The following is a 24,530-nucleotide window of genomic DNA, read 5'->3' as shown; positions in this document are numbered from 1 at the left end:
CCTGAGCACTGGGGATTTGAATCCCAGACTGGGCTCACAAAAACAGAAAGGGGAATGGCATTATGTGAACCTAGCCATCGTGGGGGGACACATATCAATTCACTCTTAGTACCAGTACCAAGCCCAGATAAATAAGACCCCTAACAAGAGCAGTCAAAACGAATCATTTATTCATTCAGCACTAAATGGGTGCTAAAATTCAGTCGATTTCACTGGTATTAGTATCACCTTAAATACAAGTAATGATACAATTTTAACACTAGGTGGCAGCATTTTATTTTCTACATCTTAACTACTTGGCGAACAAAGAAGTCTGTAGCTGTAGCATGCTCAGTTTTTGATTCGAAAATGTGGAAGTAAAAGAATATCACAATTACTGTTGGTCCTCACTCTGATGCAAATGTTTCATTTGGGATTAAGGAAGCACTGAAATAAAGCACCGAAAGCACCTAATTTTTTTTTTTTTTTGCATTTCCCAATTTTTTTTCCCAATTTAGTCATAACCAATTTCTCATTTATTACTTCCTCTGCTTCTGCAGACTCTCACTCTGACCAAAGAGAGCCACAGACTATCACGCACCCTTTCTGACATGCGTGAGGTCTTATAGAGAGCAGCATCACATACAGAGAGTCACATATCTGTAAAGCAACCATATCTCATGCAGGTAGCTCAACCAGCCAGAAGCTGCCACAGTTGCAATGAGGAACCCATTTCGCCATTTTCTCCCTCAAGACACAGCCATTCGTGTACACACATGGCCGGTTGATAGCAAAAACGAGCACCCCAAAAATGCATTTTTTGATGGCAGTGATATTTAAATGTTATTATGCAGAGCCACTTGTTCATTTAATTAATTTTCATACATGCTCTTCTGCCCAACACATTCAGTAAAAGAGAACATGCAGGCTTTTGGGTCCTTACATTAAAATGCCTTAAACTCAAAGCTGCAGTGTCTTCATTTGTGGGCTACAAACAAGTTTCTTGTAGGATGACATTTTTATTCATTTATTTCATTAAACTCAAGCTTTCAAATTCTTATGAGTCATTTATTTTGATGAATATTTGGACGATTAAATAAAAACAGTTAAAGTGTAAATATGTTGCTAATTTGCACCTACAGTGTATCACAAAAGTGAGTACACCCCTCACATTTCTGCAAATATTTTATTATATCTTTTTATGGGACAACACTATAGAAATAAAACTTGGATATAACTTAGAGTAGTCAGTGTACAACTTGTATAGCAGTGTAGATTTACTGTCTTCTGAAAATAACTCAACACACAGCCATTAATGTCTAAATGGCTGGCAACATAAGTGAGTACACCCCACAGTGAACATGTCCAAATTGTGCCCAAAGTGTCAATATTTTGTGTGACCACCATTATTATCCAGCACTGCCTTAACCCTCCTGGGCATGGAGTTCACCAGAGCTGCACAGGTTGCTACTGGAATCCTCTTCCACTCCTCCATGATGACATCACGGAGCTGGTGGATGTTAGACACCTTGAACTCCTCCACCTTCCACTTGAGGATGCGCCACAGGTGCTCAATTGGGTTTAGTCCATCACCTTTACCTTCAGCTTCCTCAGCAAGGCAGTTGTCATCTTGGAGGTTGTGTTTGGGGTCGTTGTCCTGTTGGAAAACTGCCATGAGGCCCAGTTTTCGAAGGGAGGGGATCATGCTCTGTTTCAGAATGTCACAGTACATGTTGGAATTCATGTTTCCCTCAATGAACTGCAGCTCCCCAGTGCCAGCAACACTCATGCAGCCCAAGACCATGATGCTACCACCATTATGCTTGACTGTAGGCAAGATACAGTTGTCTTGGTACTTCTCACCAGGGCGCCGCCACACATGCTGGACACCATCTGAGCCAAACAAGTTTATCTTGGTCTCGTCAGACCACAGGGCATTCCAGTAATCCATGTTCTTGGACTGCTTGTCTTCAGCGAACTGTTTGCGGGCTTTCTTGTGCGTCAGCTTCCTTCTGGGATGACGACCATGCAGACCGAGTTGATGCAGTGTGCGGCGTATGGTCTGAGCACTGACAGGCTGACCTCCCACGTCTTCAACCTCTGCAGCAATGCTGGCAGCACTCATGTGTCTATTTTTTAAAGCCAAACTCTGGATATGACGTCGAACACGTGGACTCAACTTCTTTGGTCGACCCTGGCGAAGCCTGTTCCGAGTGGAACCTGTCCTGGAAAAGCGCTGTATGACCTTGGCCACCATGCTGTAGCTCAGTTTCAGGGTGTTAGCAATCTTCTTATAGCCCAGGCCATCTTTGTGGAGAGCAACAATTCTATTTCTCACATCCTCAGAGAGTTTTTTGCCATGAGGTGCCATGTTGAATATCCAGTGGCCAGTATGAGAGAATTGTACCCAAAACACCAAATTTAACAGCCCTGCTCCCCATTTACACCTGGGACCTTGACACATGACACCAGGGAGGGACAACGACACATTTGGGCACAATTTGGACATGTTCACTGTGGGGTGTACTCACTTATGTTGCCAGCTATTTAGACATTAATGGCTGTGTGTTGAGTTATTTTCAGAAGACAGTAAATCTACACTGCTATACAAGCTGTACACTGACTACTCTAAGTTATATCCAAGTTTCATGTCTATAGTGTTGTCCCATGAAAAGATATAATGAAATATTTGCAGAAATGTGAGGGGTGTACTCACTTTTGTGATGCACTGTATATTAGATAAAATAAATCTGTACAACGTTTTTGATACTATTATGAAGGCAGTGCAAGTGCACAGCCTAAACTGGTCGATTATGGACATGAAAAAGCATCTTCTGTTTACTGTTCTTGATGCCAGTAAAAAATATTGCATTGTCAGCACCTGCAAAAAACTGTCTGAGACATGATTGCAAAAGACAGGAAGAGGCAGGCAGACATCCATCATAAATTAACCAGAAACAACAGAGCACTTAAGCCCAATCACCAGCACTAGCTCTAGTACATTATAGGACAGAGAGTGAAAGCTGCCTGCCTGCTCATGTCACATGTTTGTAGTTGTTAAAGATTGTCCTTGACAAACAGCACTTTAGTACCAGCATAGCAAAAGATGTGACATGTTGTGTGAGTAGAGATTGTGGGAGAAAAATGTTAATTTAATCAACTGATTATGTATTAATACTTGAAGTGTAAATCAAAATTTTTCAAAATCATGCCCTAAGCATATCTACATGTTCTAAGTATCAATTGATTATGCATTAATGCTTCTAGTATAAATTAACGTTTTTCTTCCACAAGATTAAAGCTTGTGCGTGAATGTGGGAGTATAAAAGACGCTAATATAAAAGTGCTTTTACTCCCACATACAAGTCATTTTTACAGAATTGGGACCCTGCTAGGTTTTACATTTCTTTTCTGACTGACTAAAAAAGCTTAGCTATTTTTACTCCTTTACTGTATCTTGATCTTGGATTGAAACATCATGGAGCAGGTGGCACAGTCGAACTCTGTACTTAATTAGAGCAAGTGGGACTGCTGCAGAGGAATGAAAGAGAATTGGTGATGTTCCCATTAGAGCAGGAATTTCCTCCCTGTGCAGCATTTCACATATACTCATTACACACATGAACTTAGCATTTAAAAACGTGGAATACGTTTTTATTTTCTATGTATTCAAAGAACCTGACTTTTACTTGACCAATTCTTTGTTGAATTTTTGACCAGTTTGTAAAGCAGTTTCACTAATACATTTGCAGATTCTTGCTTTTTTGCCTAATAAACGTCTAATGTTAACATGTATACCATTTTAGATTTTTACAGTACAGTATTCATTTATTCATTTTTATTGAACTTCAATAATTCCTTTTTTCTTAAAAAAAAAACCTTGGCGACAAATTCACAACTAAACCTACCTGGGGACTTGTTGGGAGGAATTCAGCGTACCTGGGGAAAATCCCTGCAGAAACAGGGACCATGTCAAACTTCACACAAACTGTAAATGCATTATTGGATTTAAACCTTGGTGATTGGAGCTGTGGTGGGTTAATGTAATAGGTAGCTGCACCACTCCAGCATGTACTCACCTTTGTCACGATCAGGGATGTATTAAGTTTTGGGCTGATGGTGGTTACTTATGGTACATGTGTCGAATTCAGCAGATATGATCAGGCGTGTAGAAACTTTAGTGACCCTCTGTCTTGTGTTCCCTGTAGCAGTCCATCTTTTCCAAGTCCTGTCATAACACTGCCTTTAAGCCTGATTCAGCAGGTTCTTTTCTGTTCTGGCCATGTTGTAAACTTTCTCAGTGATCATCATCTTCTTTCATTAGATTTTCAGCTTTCGGATGCACTTATTTTTATAAGCCTAAATGCATCTTTCTTAATGCCCAGGCTTTACATCAATATGACCTCTAGCTAGACCAAGGCTTATCAATCATAGCTTGGTGAAAATAAATGTTTTTCCATATCCTTGACAATTTGACCATCACTTTTATGCCCATTGCCATTCTAGACTTGCCAACTTGCCCACTTCCCAAATGTAAGAGGGATAGAAGAAGGATCCATCTTCTACCCTCCACCAAAATACTTCTTCAGTGGTTTAACCAAATTTCAGATTGGTACCTGGGTTGATCACAGACCACTTGGGAGTGGAAACAATGATAACATGGATCACAAATTTAAAACTAAGTGGTACCATGCTGCACTAACTAAAGAAATGTTATTAATAGAGTATTGTCATCACATTTACGGCATTTGTGTCATTCTTGACATTTTCATTCCAGACCCAGTTATCAGACCATTATAAATGACGTCTTCCAGTAATTGCTTTGACCTGTCTTCTTTGTCTTTTTCCTCCAAATAGCTAACTCATGCACAGAGTGTCTCAGACTGTCATGTTAGATGATATTCAGTGTCTCATTCTTCCCAGCAAATCTTTCTTCCTAAAAACAGTGCATAATTGCAGAGCTATAGTGTGTATCACTGTTAAAAAGCATCAGGGTGATCTTTAGCACAGTAAAGGCTCTGATGTAGGGGTGTGCTTTAGATGGTGTCATGGTGCCATTTTTTTCCAAGGACGCCCACAGAGCAGTGTTTTCCAGAGAACATTTCCATCCAGTTATACCACAATAAGCCTTTTGTCTAGTGGTTAGTACCCATGTCATAACTTAAAGTCCATTAGACATGTTGTCACTGTTGGTATGATTAATTGTCAGCTAGTAAACACGCAATAGACCACACAAGTTTACCCGAGCATACAAACCTGTAATATATGTTAGAAGGGAAAAATGTTTGAACCTTTTGAACACAGACACTTGCAAGTTGTCATCTTCGCAAACAATTTCAATTCATTTACATATGCCAGCTTTATACCGTGCCAGACCCAAAGGGAGGAAGTTGGTGCTGAATGCCCAAGCCTGGCATCTTTACAGCAGTTGCCATGGACTCCGTCTGGGCAGCATGCTGGAATGAAGCCTCTTAGGCTGTTTGTTTCCACCCTCTCACAGCTGAAAGACACTTCATGCAGAATTTAAAAAAGTGTCTTAAAGAAAGGACAAACTGAGTAAAAAACTGAAGCCATCACCTCAGCTCCCAAAGGCTCTACTGTCACAATGTGTGCATAATTTAGAAATCAGACATGTACAGTAACAGGTTGGTGTCTGTGGCGATGCGAGATTGATTCGTTGTGGGGCAGGAGGGATGGAAAGCTGTCTTAGTGCTTGGCTGTTGTTTGATTTGGTGGGCGATTTCTGCCATCGCCAAGCTGGCACTGTGTTTTACTCTAGATATTTCTTGAACGCTAAACTCTGGGGACATGGCTGCTTTGAAAAGCAGTTGATCGTTGGTGCTAAAATTAGATCTGTGCTCATTTTGACAGGTCATCTTAATGTCAAGAATACACAATAGTTCGGTCTGATTGTTGTTAGCCTTAGTAGAGCTGTAACTGATTACAAAGTACAGCAGTGTGAACAACTACAACTAAATAGTTTAATGTAGTGTAAAAATCTGATCTGATGTTGTGGAATAAGATTGAGGAAGAAGAGATAAATGCACTGTCTGTTATAGCTAAGGATTTATTGCCATACAAATAAGTGGGATTTAACAATTTTATTCTCTTTTGTGCTGACTGTGCAGCACTCGTAGGGATTTTATATATTTTTCTGTATAATAATGTAATTATAAACACACAATACAAAAACAAATTAAATAATTTCTGCTCATTTCTATATATAATTTCTATTTATATACTGAATTTTAGATAAAACTAAATGTGGTATAAACTGTTTTTATGTATTACATTTTATGTTTCAGTCCAATATGTTAAGCTGAGCAAATAAATAGTAATTGTCCTATAAATGTGCAGAGGTTTATAATAAATCAATATTTTTTGGGTTTGTAATTTTGGGAAAAAAAAAAGGGTGTTGTACACACTTATGTCATAGAAATTGTACTTACACATACTTACCCATACCCATTTACTGTAATACTAATAATAAAATGAAAATTTGCTTAATTTTTCATTTTTCATAAATCACAGATTTTACGGATTTTTAAAGTGAAGTGTCACATTTCACGGCAATTAAATTACACTCATTAATTGCATGATAGAACAGCTTACCTTAACGGGTGAATGTGAACCTCCAGAAACAGTGTGAGCCTTCATGCTCCGTCTCAAAGACGAAAATACTTGTCCGTGTTTTGACACACCTCCTCTGCGTCCACAGAATTGGTTGGGAGTTTTACAAAATCAAGTACCTGACTAGTGTTTGTAGCTGCTTTAGACTTCCACACCTAGACATTTTGTCTAACCGATTGCTAACTAAATTGCCGTAGGATTGCTAGGACCACCTCATAGTGCAAATTAACTAGTACAGTGAGGCACTTGAATGCTATACGAATAAAAAACTTTAAATCGCTGAACACAAACCATAAATGTTGAATTTTTACAGCAAATTGCATATTACTTAGGAAATGGCTCATTTCACGGTCCGTGACACGATTTTCACGGCCGTGAAGTATGATGTATCCAAAGAACTCACACCAAATCCAATCAGATATAATTAATATTTGACACTTATCAGGGTAACTCAAGGGTCTTCTCACTTCTGACTTAGTCAAAATTAAAATGAAAAAAGTATAATTTTTTGTGTTAAAAAAACAGTCTAAATTTGCTTCCCATCAACTGTATAGTTCATTATAGGTGATCTAAAATAAGACCCTTTATGTTCTTTACTGCGTCATTAGCATTTATATAAACTAAGATGTGTGAGAATCCACACATTGATATATACATGCAAATTAATGATTGATTCTGTTTTTTAATTGCCTAAAGTGTGTCTAAAATTAGCTGTTACTGCATTAACATTTTTGAAGGAGTATGCCTTTGTCTTATATATATATACTGTATATTTATACAGACATACAGTACAACAAAATTCTTTCTTCCCATATCCCAGCTTGTTTTGAAGCTGGGGTCAGAGCGCAGGGTCAGCCATCGTACGAGCAGAGAGGGTTAAGGGCCTTGCTCAAGGACCCAACAGTGGCTGCATGGCAGAGCTGGGATTCAAACTCTCAACCTTTAAGTTGCTAGCCCAAAGCTCTACCCACAAGACTACCACACCATTGCCTTGTGTTTATTAACTGAATATAATGGATTGTAAGGACAGTAGTAACATTTTGTGTTTATATCTTTCTAACAATTTAAAAATATTAGAACAAATTTAGGCTTTGTTTTTGCCAGTAAAATTATTGTGGGCTGGGAGGCCACTTGGGATTACAAAAGTCTGTGTATTGTATTGACTGCCTAAAGGCACAGTGAAAATGTTTATAACACAGCTGGTGCATTTTTTTACAGACAAAGTGGGCATAAAAAGCTATATGAGACCATATTATATTTTTTATATTATATTATATTATAGTTTCCTGCCTGCATTCGTATTGTTTTATTTAAGCCACATTTGATAATTACCGACATTTGCAGTGCATGAATCTCCAAGGAAATTTGGATTGGCAGTTTAATTTACTTTTGAAGGATGATGTGGTGCAAATTCAACTAAATTTAATGGCTAATTTGCTAGTCTACAATAAATCTGTATCAGAGTCTGCACGCCTGCAATTAAAAACAGTGCTTACTCCAAATTGCCCCCCAAAGACAAGTATCTTCAAGAGGTTTCATATCGAGTTGAAGCATGTATGCATGTTTATTTGCATGGTTTAGTCTTCCATGCTCAAGCTTTATTTCCTGTTTTTAGCCTAAGGGTGAGTGAGGCCTGACTTGTCCAGATGGGACCTTTTTGTTTTACTCTTTATGATGACAACTTCAAGCTCATTTGAAGGCTCTGCCTTCTTGGGTCATAGGTCATTTTGGGGAACAAGTCAGGGTAATTGTATAATGTGGCATTATGACCTTCTGCCCCAAGCAATCAAGTGCGAGTCATGGTTGTCCATCATACCAAAGGTTTTATGTTAGTTCTTTGGTTGCTGATGTGGATAGCGGGGGATGGGGGATCTTAATTTTGTTTGAATTGATGGCCAACTATATGAAGATGTGTTTATTCTTAATATTAGCCATTGCTTGATTGCACCACAGGAAAGTAAAAGCAAGTTTAGGAAGTGGAGATGGTTTTGGTGGAATACCAAAGTATATAATAATCTATTGTAGATGTTTGCCCTCACATTGTTAATGGTTTCAGTAGTACAGGGTTCAACAGTGTAAGTGTATTGCATTTGGAAGAGCTTTTGTATAACACTAAAAGCCATTTATGTGTACCAGTAATTGTAACAATACTTAATGAAAATAGCAAGAAAAATGCACTCAAGTGATACAGTGGTAAAGCACGCTAGCCCACTACCGCTGAGATCCAGGGTTCGAATCTTAGTGGTGCTGTCGGCCAGTCAGGCATCTAAATATAGATGATTGGCTATGTCTGAGTGTGGATTGGCAAAACAGGCTAGCCATCAGTAAGCTGTTGGTTTTAAGCCCGGATAAAAGGAGGGTTGCATCAGGAATAGCATCCAGCGTAAAAACTGCAAAACCTGGTATGCGTACTAGAATAATTCACTATGGCAACCCCTAAATATGAAAGCTGCTGAAAGAAATAAAAGTAAAACTAATGGTTAAAATGACATTCGTGTGACAAAAAAGAAAATAATTGAAATACCAATAGTAGTAGGAATGTTACAAAAAAGTCCAACAATTAAGTCTATTCATATATGAGCAGAAACTGAAATTAGGCTGTTTTTGTTCATTTGTGTCAAGAAATAAACCAATTATTGATCCTCTTCTGCACAAACACAACAGCAGCGATTGCTTTGGTAGAGTTACAGAGTGTTAGTCGAAGCAAAACCACAACTCATCAAGGCAACTCATTGTCATTAACAAAGCCTGTTTTTATACTTCACAACTGTGCATTTACTCAAGAACTAAACAGCTAGTAATGGGATGTGAAAGATCTTGACTGGATATTGAAGTAACAATAACAAGGTTTAAAAGTTTTTCCAAAGTGTATTGAACATTCTGTAGTACAGAATTAAATTGGTACCACAATGCTCTTTTACAGTCAGCAAGTAAAGAACTTTGGAACTATCACTAGTTTGTTGTTTCCCATTATTGTGCATTAGAGCCCTTGATGCTTAGTTTAAACTCTGTAAGGCACAAGATGACTCTAATCATTTAACATCAAATGTCACTTTCCTAATGAATTAACCTTCTGCTCATCATATTATGCCAGTATTGCAGTGGTATTGTACTGTTATAAATGTAACATTTTTACTTGTGTTAGCACTGACTACCAGAATGCTGGTTCAGCAACTCTGCTTTGGTGAGTTAATGCTAATGTTGTGGATCATTAAATGTAAAGTTAAATGTAGCCATAACATTAAAACCACCTCCTTGTTTCTACGCTCACTGTCCATTTTATCAGCTCCACTTACCATATAGAAGCACTTTGTAGTTCTACAATAACTGACTGTAGTCCATCTGTTTCTCTACATGCTTTGTTAGCCCCCTTTCATGCTGTTCTTCAATGGTCAGGACTCTCCCAGGACCACTACAGAGTAGGTATTATTTGGGTGGTGGATCATTCTCAGCTCTGCAGTGACACTGACATGGTGGTGGTGTGTTAGTGTGTGTTGTGCTGGTATGAGTGTATAAGACACAGCAATGCTGATGGAGTTTTTAAACACCTCACTGTCACTGCTGGACTGAGAATAGTCCACCAACCAAAAATATCCAGCCAACAGTGCGCTGTGGGCAGCGTCCTGTGACCACTAATGAAGGTCTAGAAGATGACCAACTCAAACAGCAGCAATTTACATCTACTTTACATCTACAAGGTGGACCATCTAGGTAGAAGTGTCTAATAGAGTGGACAGTGAGTGGACACGGTATTTAAAAACTCCAGCAGCATTGCTGTGTCTGATCCACTCATACCAGCACAACACACATTAACACACCACCACCATGTCAGTGTCACTGCAGTGCTGAGGATGATCCATCACCCAAATAATACCTACTCTGTGGTGGTCCTGTGGGGGGTCCTGACCATTGAAGAACAGTGTGAAAGCAGGCTAAAAAGGTACAGTATGTAGAGAAACAGATGGACTACAGTCAGTAATTGTAGAACTACAAAGTGCTTCTATATGGTAAGTGGAGCTGGTAAAATGGACAGTGAGTGTAGAATCAAGGAGGTGGTTTTAATGTTATGGCTGATCGGTGTTTGCCCATGTATACACCTCAATCCGAATAGACTAGTTCGATTGAGGCCATTTCAAATACAATTTCTATGCAATTGAATGAGGTGGGCATTTATTTAATGTATTAAATAGAATTGGAAAGTTTAAAGAGGTTCTGTGCACTTACATTTGCGTCATAGCTTAAGTTTACAAAATTCAACTTGGCAGGAGTGAAAAACTGGTCTGCAGAAGAGACTACGTTTATGCTGCGAACTTAAAAACACTTGAAAATAGTTAGCAGGATGGACAGCTGTAAAGCAAGCAGTATCAAGTTGTTTAGACAAGTATTTAAGCCAATGAAGGACAGTGGGTTCACACGGACAGTAGAGCAAATTAAAAACCGATCTAAGTTTCTAAAATCAGCGTATTACAAAGTTAAGAGCCTGGATGCTAAAACAGCTCTGTGTTTACCACCATTTAAAAGCAATTAAATAAACCAACACACCAACTAAAAACTTAAATAATATACTGCTGCTCCTCTTACTCTGACTAGACTCACAAGATGCTTGTTTGTCATGGTAATGTGTACACCAAGTGGTACTTTACTTGCAACGTGCATGTAAACAGGGATTTTATCAGATTGTTGAGTGGAGTGTACATATAAACACCGCAGTCTTAATCTATAATCACAATGAATTCAGTTGGATTAGTGAAAACCTTTGCATGTTAACACTGCCAGTGATGATTGTGGAACAAAAATAAGAAAGACAGCTTGACAAACATACAGTATGTTTAGCATGTTTTTACTGTGTGCTATCTTACTGAGATTTGTAAAAGCATCTCAACACAACATATAAGACTGTGTTATCTAGAATTGAACAGCTGCAGGGAGGAGGTGCTTGTTATGTTTTATTTTATTAACTCTTTGGCAGACAGCAAAAATCAGATAGTCAGTATTGAATTTTCCCTGGGTGCATGTTTCATTACTCCCTACTTGGTTTTATTTCCTTTCCTTAACTGTGAGAAGCTTTGGATCATCAGAGACGACTAAAACTCCTGTACCTGTGTAAATCATGTCTAATGAAGCTCTCAGTAAGTATGTAAATGATATCTGATAAATACTCCAGTCTTCTTGACTTATACTATTACTGCTTGCCAACAAGTCCTTATTCCTCAACAGGCTTGAAGCAGTGAGTCCATCCACTAATTGCTGTTAACATTACAGCTTTATGGCCTAAAATGCCCTCAGTGCTGACTGGTGGGGCTAAGAAAGAGAGGACCTCTACACTACTGTTAAGTATGGTCCATCAGTAAGCCCATTGTCCACATAAAATGCTAACATCCACTGCTCACAGTTATATGGAGTGTATAAATAAATTATCTATAATGAAAGTTATATCTATCCAACCTTGCAGCAACAGTTTAGGGAACACCCTTTCCTGTTTTAGCAAGGTCTATTAGGACATGGAAAAAAAAACTCGGATTAAAGAAACTTCAGTGACCTACACAGAGCCCTGACCTCAGTTCCACTTAACAGCTTTGGAATGAAGTGGAACATCAGTTGAGGCTTTCTTGGCCCAGCCATACAAATGCTCTTTCGATTGAATGGGCACAAATTCCCTCCTGCCTACTTCAAAGTCTTGTGAGAATTTGTAGATGTAAAGTCAGAGATGATCTCTCATCTATTGCTGCTGTTTGAGTTGGTCATCTTCTAGACCTTCATCAGTGGTCACAGGACTGGATATTTTTGGTTGGTGGACTATTCTCAGTCCAGCAGTGACAGTGAGGTGTTTAAAAACTCCATCAGCGCTGCTGTGTCTGATCCACTCATATCAGCACAACACACACTAACACACCACCACCATGTCAGTGCCACTGCAGGGCTGAGAATGATCCTCCACCTAAATAATACCTGTTCTGTGGTGGTCCTGGGAGAGTCCTGAACATTGAAGAACAGCATGAAAGGGGGCTAACAAAGCATGCAGAGAAACAGATGGACTACAGTCTGTAATTGTAGAACTACAGAGTGCTTATTTATGGTAAGTGGAACTGATAAAATGGACAGTGAGTGTAGAAACAAGGAGGTGGTTTTAATGTTATGGCTGATTGGTGTAGCTCCAACTTTGGAGGGTTAGGTCTCCACCTTACAGCAGGGTGGCTAATTTGAACCAGGTACAGCACTCCTTGGCTGCCTCGGTATTCCGTATGAACCCAGGATATTTCATGTTTCATTTTATTTCCACATACATCAATTACTGCATTTCATGCCTGCTAAACATTCCTAAAAAGGTTAGGATGGTGAAGCATTCATCACTTCAGTGTTGCTATTTCTTGTCACAACACTTAAAAGACCCTAAATTCCTCCATGCCTCCATCCCTGTGTTGCACGCCTAAACTGCAGGAATGGATCTATAATAACAAATGAAATGAAGTTGGTCAGACAAAACATGACATGTCTTGGGTTCATACTGTCTGCAATAAAATAAAAGTCAAAGTAAATGTAAGAAACTTTTTTTATTATTTGCATTTTCCATGCTGTCCCAACATTTTCTGATCTGGGGTTGTAAAACTATAATGAGCATCTACATTGCTAGATACTAGTATTTAAATACTGAAGTTGTTTTTTGTTGATAGCTCGGCTGCGAATAATTGTCTTGATTTTTAATTTTTTTAATCACTCACATGCACAGGACATGGACAAACAGTATTTCAGCAACTGTCGCCAAAACACAAGCAGCCAGATTTCATTGTGCCTGTTATCCACTATGCACACTAAACCACATAAAACAATCTGATTGTGTGTGCCACAGTAGTCTGGTTGCAATTGTCATTTCAGAGACAGTGGCATTAGCATTCTAAATCCTGATAGTGACCTTCAACCTGCCATGTGCTGCATATTGAACATCTTAGACAAAAAACCCTTTCTCTTTTTCTCCCATGACTTGACTTGGCTTTCACTGTGCAGGTAAATATGCCTCCTTTTGTGACGTCTCCAGTGTGAGAACATGGCAGCTGTCCAATTATGGATCTCCACAGGCGAGTTAGCAAAGGCCTTAAATGAGCCAAGAGCCGTGATGCCCACTGGTTGGTCTTTGAGCTCTGCCAACATCCTTGTTTATCTCCTGTCTTCTCTCTTTCTCTCACAAGCTCATTTAACTCTTGATGATGTTTGTCTTTGGATTCTAATCTCATTAGCATGCATTTGTATGTTTTATGCTACTTTTGTATAAAAAGTGCAGCAAATCTCAGCCAGCTTTCCAGCTGATACCAAGCAGTGTTTAGAAAGCTGTAAAACCAAATAATGCATACATTCATACTGCAAGGGTTTGAGCTTAATTCAACATTTCTGATTTATGATGTTTTTTTTTTGTTTTTTTATATATAATCAATCATATTTCTTGGGTAGCAAAGACAGATGATTTTGTCTGTGTGTGTTTTGTTGCATGTAGTTTGCGTTTACGGTAAAGGGAAAGCACTTGAGCATTTAGCATTTTTTACATTTATTGTATTTATATAGATTAATATTAGCAACAGGGGGGCACTCAGGTGCCACAGTGGTAAATTATGCTAACCTCTACAATTGGGATCCAGGGTTTGAATCCCCAGCAGTGCTATCAGCCAGTCCGACATCTACATACATACATAACTGGACGGGACAACTAAAATCTTTGTCCAGGGTGTGTAAGTGCATTGTGTTTTTTTTTGGGGGGTTTTTTGCGCATTTTCTATTTTTCCCCACTATTTCCCCCGGTTTTTCTCCCCTAATCTAGTCGTGTCCAATTACCCTGAATGCGTCCTCTATACTGATTCGACCCTTCACTGCTGACTGAGGACGCCTCTCAACTGATATACGCCCCCTCCAGCACGTACAGTCAGTACAGACTGCATTTTTCACCTGCATGAGTCGAGTTCATACACTGACGGGCACTGTGTACAGAGGGCCACACCCCCATCAGCATTATTACTCAGCCCTGTGCAGGCGCCATCAGTCAGCCAGCAGGAGCCGCAGTTGCACCAGTTATGAGGACCTATGCTCCGACTTTTTTTTTTTTACCCTCTAACCCTGAACAACAGCCAATCGTTGTTCATGCTGCCGCCCAGTCGGAAAGGCAGAGCTGAGATTCGTTACGATGTATTCGAAACCCCAACTCTGGTGCGCTAGCGTACTTTACCGCTGCGCCGCCTGAGTGGCCGTGTAACTGCATTGTTAACCATCTAGCTAGCTAGATCGGTTCCATTTCTTAATAATTCTATATCATGCTTTGACCTGTTATGCAGAATATAAAAGCTGTAGTTTATGCATTTGTATGAGCAGTGATAGGTTCTTTGTAATAAAGAAGTTGCAGAACTGCATAGCAACAGCATTATTTTTACCCCTGTGATTTCCCATTAGTGTGAAAGCCATTTTTGATCTGGCAAATTGCTGTTTTCTTGTAGTCCGAAAACACACTGGCGCATAATTACAAGTTGAGCGATAGATGCTTACTCATCATTTTCTCTGAGAGTTGTGGTTGCTGAGAAAGTAATTTTGCATCCTTGAGAACAAGCTAAATAGCATGTCTGTTTAAGGCCATTTTGTGGGTCTACTGTAATTTTTTTGAAATGTCTGAATAAAGAAGATTTTCAGTTAGGCTGTCAGATACCTCTAAAAATGGCATTAAACTGTATCTGCTATTGCATTGCATCACTGCATTAAACTTATTGTTAACTTATGATTGATATTCTGTGACTGAGAGACATTATCAGACTATCAAGGATTTGTTGGATTCACCCCTAATAATTCCAGTGAAAGCTGAAGCTTGGGCGTAATTTGTCCTTCAAATAGGACAATAATTTTAAGCTTACCTCAAAGTCCACCAGAGCTTGGTTTCAGAAGAAGTTCTGTAAGATTCTGGAGTGGCCATCACAGTTGTCTGACTTGAAGCCTTGATTTCAAGTTGGTGGTTGCATCACGCAAACCCAAGATTATTAGTAAACTGGAGGCCTTTACCCATGATGAGTGGGTCATAAAAGCAAAAAGGTGCACTAATAAAGTACTAAAGATATGAGTGGTCATGAAGAGACTGCAGTAATTATAAAAAGTGGCATTTTGTGTTGAATTTGAAGTAATTACTTGCTACATTAGTTGTGTTGAGCTATTTAAATAGTTCCAGTTTGATTGATTTATTGCAAACAACTGAACATTTGTAAAGTTTACTAATAAAACTGATTTGCAATGGGGGTTGATTCAGTTTGATTACAACTGTATTTTTGGGAGGTTTTTAGTACATCATTCAATCTTTGATGTATTACCATCCTTAAATGCTGATTTTCTTTAATATAATACATAGTTTTGCTAAAATGCCTTCATTAAATTTTATTGCCATAGTACTAAAACATATTGCTAATATAAAATGCTACATAATAAGCAGAACTCATCATTGCTTTGTCTTCTTATTGAATTATCAGGCTTTTAGGATTTTTATTTTATAACAAACCTACTACCCAAATAATAGTTTAGCCTTTTTTAACAGTCCAGTTGGTTTGTGAGGCCATAGGGGGTTACAGCTTGTTATTGTCTATACCCTAATGCTATCACACCCCCATTTTTTAAATTCTGTCTCTCTCTCTCCTTTTCTGAAAAACCTTGCAGCACTGAATCTCCCAGTTGTGGTGATTAAAATGCTGCTGTTCTGTATACACTCCTCAGCCTTCATCTATGCCAAACCCCCTTCCAGGGAATCATTGATCTTAGAATGGCAAGATAAGTCATAATGCCCAGTCTGGAGAGATGAGAATTGACGATGGGGCATAAATATGAGGCAGACACCCTAGAGGCCAGACCCTCTCCTCCCCTGCTCTTTCAAAAACACAGAAGTTCACAGTCCTGACAAAGCTGTGAAATCAAGGGGCCCATGCCTCTGGCCTTTGCAGCACTAATGAGGGCCCCACCTCACTATTTCAAGTCACCCTAAAACCCTCATAGCCACCCTCTGTTTCTACCCCAGACTCCAGCTGCATGCTTGTTCAAAATGCCAACTGATTATTTACTCCTCTTTTACAGTTATCTGGTGTAATTCTAGAGTTTAATTTATTGTTCAAAAACAATGCAGAATACAATGTTAGTTGATAACTTTGTAATTTGATCATGATTCTATATATAAAACACATTATATTCTATTATAAGAAAATAATCTGTTTTTGGAAAAGACATAAATGTCCTGCAAAATTCTTAACCTAAATCATATTAAAATATAGCCACATGGACTCAGGAGTACTTCGGAAATCTGTTGTCACTTAGCACAACTTGCTACTGCATTAAGTAATTTAATCTGAAACTCTGCCACACAAAGAGAAAGCTGTACATCAACATACAAACATGTAGCCGAGTTTCCTGGGCCAAAGACATTAGATAGTGGTGCCAGCAAACCGTTAAACATTTGAAGTTTTGTATCCACTTAAGAATGGGCAAAAATTCCACTTGCAAAACTGCATCAATTAGTATTCACCGTTCCAAAATTATTAAAAACTGTAATTAATAGGAAAGGTGATAGAAGACAGTGGTACACATGTAACTTTTTTGAGTTTGTTGCATGCATCCCAAAATTTCTACATTTGTTATATTACAAAATGCAATTAAGTTGGTCAGTAAACCCATTAAAAATCCTTTCTTTGAACTTACATCAGCAAAATAAATTTTCAAGAGAATGAACAAATCCCAAATTCTTCTTTTTAATGCATTTTACAAAATGTCCCAACTTTTCTAGAAATCAGGTTTGCGCAATTAAATGTGTCTGTGTATTTCTATTGTTATAACTAAGATATACTGTGTTATAATGAAAAGAGGTTGGGATAAAAAAAAAAAACTTACTACATGTACTCTTTTTAGGATGGGGGCTTGCTGATAAATAATCCAACGGCTTTGGCCATCCATGAATGCCAGTGTCTGTGGCCTGACACTCCTCTGCAGTGTGTGGTCTCTCTGGGCACAGGTCGTTTTGAGACCACCAGCAAGAACACCACCACTTATACAAGCCTGAAGACCAAACTGACTCATGTTATCAGCAGTGCTACAGACACAGAGGGTAAGTTTAAACAGAAATGTGTCTAAATGCCTGTTTGTGTTCTTTTATATGCCACTTTTAGGGATGATCATTAAAGTATGTGAATAATGTAAATAGAATTACAGCTTGTCAATAATCTAAGGCTTTGTAGGGACTATTGCACCCCTATCCGTAATCCCACAATTAGTGGTTGTTTTTATTGCCAAGTGACCTGCACCTTACTTAAGTACCAGTCACACTTCTTGTACAAGGACTAAGTGAACCGATGTGGGCTGAATGGGTGGAGTAAGAATCAATGCACACAGTTGACTGGTCAAATAGAATCACCACTAGATTGAGACAATAAAGTGGCTTATTTAAAATTTATTAAAGACTTTATTAAAGAAGTGCAGTGAGAAAAAAAGCTTGAACAGAGCTACAGAAAATTAAACACCGCAACAACCACAGCAGGGCAAACTAAAAATCATCTTCTTGTTGCCATTACTATTGTTCACAGTTACCGTGGCTTGGTTTGCTCTCAGCAGCTTGTGGAGAATGTTGTTACACCCTCACCATGTTTTACACTCTTTGGTTACATTCATGACAGAACAGGTAGTTACTGGCTACACAAGATTTATTTATTTATTCAGTTCACAAGTTTAATGTCAAACACAGTCACAAGCAATTTTGTATCTCCAATTCACCTCACTTGCATGTCTTTGGACTGTGGGTGGAAATCGGAGCTCCCGGAGGAAACCCACACAGACACGGGAAGAACATGCAAACTCCATTTAGAAAGGATCCGGACTGCTCCACCTGGGAATCAAAACCAAATTAGCTGTGAGGCGACAGTGCTACCCACTGAGCCACCGTGCCGCCCTCCCCGAGTACCCTTGTGCAATCAGAAATGAACAATAGAACATTAGGTAAATTATGGAATGTTCTATATTTAGATATGTACCCTGTCATACTGTGTGGTACCATGCAATAGAAGAGGCATTGGCCCTTGGTCAAGAAGGGTAACCGAATTTAGCTTGGGTACTTAGGGACGGTAAAGTACAGGTCTAGTACAGGTCACAGGTCACGTAAATGTGGGATCACAGATTTAAAAGCATATCATGCCATAGGGTACCGTCTGGGGCATTAAGTAGGACCACTGTCAGGAACATTCATTACTAATATAGGTCAAATAAAGAGGACATAACGTCTTAGAAAATTAAGCTCAGGATTACAAATGTACAGTTACTCATGCTTTACATGCACAGGTCAAGCCGTGTATCTTACCACTTTCAGCAAGCTTTTGTTGTTTTGGTGGGTAGTTTATTTGCTACATTGGTTTGTATTTACTTTAAAATAAGCATTATACAGGTGAACATATTTATTGTTTAGTAAATGATTAAAGTGTTCATGAAATTCCATGCCTTCTTTAGGGATTTTTGGGGGGATTAAATATGGCTGATACACGTGAGTGATATATGAGAGTCATAAATCTGGGATTAACAATCTTTTAGCCTGGATTTTCTCCTTCAGCTTTCAAGCTTGATTTCATACAGCAGTAAACACACAGAGATACACTGATCAGCCATAACATTAAAACCACCTCCTTGTTTCTACACTCACTGTCCATTTTATCAGCTCCACTTACCATATAGAAGCACTTTGTAGTTCTACAAATACTAACTGTAGTCCATCTATTTCTTTACATGCTTTTTTAGCCTGCTTTCACCCTGTTCTTCCATGGTCAGGACCACCTCAGAGCAGGTATTATTTAGGTGGTGGATCATTCTCAGTACTGCAGTGGCAATGACATGGTGGTGGTGTGTTAGTGTGTGTTGTGCTGGTATGAGTGGATCAGACACAGCAGCGCTGCTGGAGTTTTGAAATACCGTGTCCACTCACTGTCCACTCTATTAGACACTCCTACCTAGTTGGTCCACCTTGTAGATGTAAAGTCAGAGACGATCGCTCGTCTATTGCTGCTGTTTGAGTTGGTCATCTTCTAGATCTTCATCAGTGGTCACACAACGCTGCACACGGCGCTGTTGGCTGGATATATTTGGTTGGTGGACTATTCTCAGTCCAGCAGTGATAGTGAGGTGTTGAGAATGACCCACCACCCAAATAATACTTGCTCTGTAGTGGTCCTGGGAGAGTCCTGACCATTGAAGAACAGAGTGAAAGCAGGCTAAATAAGTATGTAGAGAAACAGATGGACTACAGTCAGTAATTGTAGAAGTACAAAGTGCTTCTATATGGTAAGTGGAGCTAGTAACATGGACAGTGTGTGTAGAAACAAGGAGGTGGTTTTAATGTTATGGCTGATCGATGTATGTTTATTCATATTTATGTACTGTATAATTTTTTACAGTGCAAAAATAATATGCTTTCAAATCATATTGTCGAATTTATGAGATCCAGAATGAAGGATGCACTAATTAAAGCAGTATTCCCAGTATAAATAGAAACAGATTTTTGGTGAAAATGGGATTTGTGAGTGCTAATCAATCCACCATCCCTAATCTTAGCTATCTTAGCTAAGGTATCTGGAAAGTTGGTTAATCACACATTCACGCAGTGACCAACAACAGTCACAGGCATAATCAGCTAATGTTAATGATTTTAAGTTATATTTGTTAGAAACCCCCTGTGAAGTCTCAATCATCATTAATCCTTGTAGCAAGTAACATGTAGTAGACAGTAGTAGCTTTATTTATTTTTTGCATATTAGTATAGTATTTTCTGTAGGTGTACATACTTATTAATAATTGTTTGATTAAAGTGCAAGGAGTCAGCTTTCAATCACAGATAGTCATTATGAGAAAAAAAGGGCTGTAGTGACATTTGCCAGTTGTTTTTTGGCAGCCTCAGAAAAAGAAAAGTAAGTTGAGAGCAGTAGAAAAATAAGTACTAGTCAGATGATAGATGGATACATTAGTACAAGAGATGAGTCAGTGTTTCTTGATATAATAATTGCCAGTCAGATCAGATGTGATCTGCTGCCCACATAAATGTATTTGTACATAAATAAAAATAACAGTTTCCTAAACCGTCGTCACAAGAGCTGCACTTGGCTTCATATAATAACGCATAGATTTCTGTTTGTACTTTATTAGTCCTTAATCGCCATTATTGTAAAATGTAAAAACAATTAAATAAAACCTAAGTTTAGATCATATGTTACTAAATATTCAAATATTTTAGAATGGCAGGTGCTCCCCAATAGATTTGGTACCCCCAATGTGTAATCCATGGCTACGGCCTTGGTACGTGTTCAAAGCCTTTAATCTAGCCTTTTACATTTTCATTGAAATGTACCCAATTTTTTGTACTCGAATGCTGTTAAATATCATTTATTAGCTTCTGCTTACGTCCTTTGGGAACCTTGCTGAGCACATGACTGAGCAGTAATACCCTTTAGACCAGACTGGTGGCTTACAGGTTAAATCATGACAATGTCATGAATGGTTGTTCTATAATGGGATTGCTGACCCGAAACATAGGGTGTGAAATAGAAGAAGGGTTTTTATCTTTAGAGATTTAAAATAACTACTGAAATAAATGCTTTTAATCATATTCCATAAGTAAAATAAGGAGGAATTACATGCAATGTCAGCTCCAGAATTACTGGCACTGGCATAGTGAAAATACAAAAATGTAAAAAAAATAGCTATGGTTTATTCAAAGTAGTGTCTGTCTATCTAGATAGGGGTCTGCACCGGTGGAGGAGCTATAACTGGGTAATTTGACACAACTAGATTGGTAGGAAAAAAGTGTGAATAGAATAAAAAAGAACAACCATTAAAAATATTTGGCTTATATTACATTTTAGATGTTATGACTATTGCTATATCTGTGTCTGGAAGAGGAGGCTAAAGCCCAGCCATAGATTGGCTCCCTGATTACATTACATTTTAGATTTCATGCAATGCCTTTGTGTAATGAACTGTTGAATCAACCGTTCCACTCGCTAACATTTCCTTCATGTCTGTTTTCTGGCAACCTTTCATTCTTTAGAAGTGCACACCATGCTGGACGGCCTGCTGCCTCCCCACACGTACTTCCGCTTCAACCCTTTCATGAGCGAGGATGTGGCTCTGGACGAGAGCCGCAGTGAGAAACTGGACCAGCTGCAGGCAGAGGGAGGGCAGTACCTAGAGCGCAATGAGGAGAAGCTGAAGCGAGCCGTTCTCAGACTCACACAGGAGAAGAGCTCGGCTCAGAGGCTAGTCGAATGGTTCAGCCTTAAATCACACATGTATGCTGACCTGCCAGCTATTTCAAAGCTCTAGATGAAGTGTAGATGAATGATCCTAACCATTTATTTATCAAATGATTCACACAATTCACTGATAAGTAGGGGTTACATGATTAAGCTAAATAATGAAGTAATTTCCTGAGTACGGTGTTGAAATCTTTGTGGAAATCTTTCTGGTCATGTCACTCACTCATGTAAATATTGGTGCATTTTGTAGCAGCTGCCTTACAGAAGTAGTGTATTTGTGTTTAAAAAACACCTATTGAGAAGTACTAGAATTCTTGCTAGAGCTAGAATACATTTTATGGATCACTTATACATATCCAGTTATTTCCTCTTAATATTGACTAGCATAAATGCCCTTGCAATAGCAGCAAACAATAAATAATTTCACATTGATGTAGTCAAAGAATAGTAGTGATACATAACAATGATTACTTTTGCATTAAAAATATATAGTATTATAGCACTTTATACTATTTAGTTAGAACAACAAATGTGTAAGCTGTATGTACAAATTGACCAGTTTAATGATCATTTTATTTAAAAAATAATTTTATAAATGATCAAAAGTATTATGTTTGGCTAAGAAGTGCCTTACCACTTTTTAAAAAGATGTCTTTGTTGGGGACTCAATTACTAATTGCCATTTACTGACAAAAGTAGTTGCCATTTACTGACAAAAATATTAAAATATCCAACACGGTACAGCATTTTGCATCAATTTGTTAAGGTTTAATGTTTTATTGAATGTGGTGTTTAAAATGCATGTTTGGCAGTGATATATAAAAGTTACATAAATATAAACATTATATTCAGAGCATATTTCAAACAAATACACGATTTTTGCCCTGATTTTTGCTCGCCGACTGGTCGCCGCTAGATGTGGCAGCTCGGAAGCAACTCGCCGTTTGCTCGGGGATCGAAGCTCGGCTCTCGGTCGCTATGTGTGAACTGTTCAATGACTCGATTCGTGCGGCTCGCCGAGCACTTGCCCACTCAAGAAAAATATCTAGCATGCTAAATATCTGGATCAGTCATGCGAGTGGCAGCGAGTGCTATGTTGAACTACAGCCAATGAGAACGCAGAATATGGGGTGAGGGGAAACCCAGGGTAGGAATTGTAAAAACGTGGGACAGGGGCGTAATATAGTTTCTATCAGAATACATCAGCACACACACACGTTTTACAGTATTTCTAACCTTATCGTTCTTGACAAAACACAATACCAATGCTGCATTGCAAAAAATATTTATTTACCTCCAACTCACTACAGAACAGACAATCCATGCTCGTCACGTAGCCAAATCCACTCGGATTCATTTATTTTTTCTCCTTGATTTTACTCTGCACATCAGCGCACAAACAACTCACTTATGGTATCACTAAACCCCTCGTCACTTCTCGCGTGTGTTTTTGTGACGAAACATAGTTTGGGAGAACAGACAGACTCGCCTGCGTCGGCGATGGTGATAGATTGTGTAGTGTGTGACCCCCTATCGCCGATCAGTTGTGTAGTGTGAAAACCCCAACGACTGAAAAGACTCCTGATTACAAGAGATCTAGTCGTGTAGTGTGAACTGTACAGTGATCTGACGACTTGAAAGTCATGTAGTGTAAACTTGGCATAAGTTTGCAAAGCAGTTTCTAAAATTATGCATTAATAATTAACCTTAATATTGGGGTATGAGACAAAATGTCTGTATTGTTTTTCTTTTATGAATAAATTATTAACAAACATACACACAAACAGGGTTTAATACACTACATACAGCTAGCAGTCAGACCAGCAGCTCTGCACTGATTTTTCATTCATAAATGAATGATTTTAGTGAGTAATAGATTACACATTTAAAATTCAAAGGATTTAGGTGATTTCATTGGATTTCCTATTTTTCTATTCAAATGATTGTCATTATTAGATTTCCAATTTTTTGATTCAGGTGATGAGTAGGTTTGCCATTTATGATTTAAACTATTTAAGTCATTAATAGATTTCCCATTTTTTATTTAAATACCAGGTATTAGTAGCTTTCTTTTTTTATTATTTAAATGATTCAAGTGAGTAGATTTCCTTATTTTTAATTTTTGGCTTTCCCGTTTTACTTAAAATTGAATCACTACTGTCCCTGTGAGCATAACATGGACTGTATGGCCAAAGTACATGAACACCTGACCATGAGCTTGTTGATTCTCTCATTTTAAAACCATGGACAGTAATAAGGAGTCGACCCTCCTTTTGAATATAACTGCTTTTTGCAAGGTTTGGTAGGTTGGTGAGAATTTGTGCCAGTTCCAAAAGAAAAGCATTTGTGAGATTAGGCACTGATTATGGGCCCATTGGTATGAGAAATTCTTCCCGAAGGTGTTTAATTATTCCTTATTAAACCTGTGTAAAAATGCATTATGAATAGTGCTGACTGATACATAAAAATCTGCTGGCCAGTGCTTGTTACAGGTTGTCTAATTAATTTGCTGCAGTAATTCCACTGCAGTATTTTGCTGGTATGTAAGACTGCACTATACCAGCAGTGTACTGCACCACATCAGTATCATCAACTCAACAAAGGCTAGTAAACCAGGATCAGAAATAGTATAGCCAATAT

The 24,530-nt window shown here is 38.5% G+C and overlaps 1 protein-coding gene across 2 annotated transcripts in view; it reads left to right on the top strand.

Moving 5' to 3' along the window:
- The window catches only part of LOC134311353 (calcium-independent phospholipase A2-gamma-like), a 39,586-nt gene extending 16,935 nt beyond the window's left edge, over positions 1-22,651 (top strand). Inside the window, exons 9-10 of one of the 2 annotated variants that reach the window (XM_062992994.1) lie at positions 17,515-17,710; positions 21,683-22,651. In XM_062992994.1, coding sequence (XP_062849064.1) covers positions 17,515-17,710; positions 21,683-21,957 — 471 coding nt within the window. In that variant the 3' untranslated portion in view covers positions 21,958-22,651. Of the gene's footprint in view, positions 1-7,429; positions 7,853-17,514; positions 17,711-21,682 lie in introns of those variants that run through there. The other variant, XM_062993002.1, reaches the window with a different exon arrangement.
- Positions 22,652-24,530: the final 1,879 nt, after the last annotated feature.

This window comes from Trichomycterus rosablanca, chromosome 1, assembly GCF_030014385.1.
Source record: "Trichomycterus rosablanca isolate fTriRos1 chromosome 1, fTriRos1.hap1, whole genome shotgun sequence".
NCBI lineage: Eukaryota > Metazoa > Chordata > Actinopteri > Siluriformes > Trichomycteridae > Trichomycterus > Trichomycterus rosablanca.
This window is presented reverse-complemented; position numbering and strand designations above follow the sequence as displayed.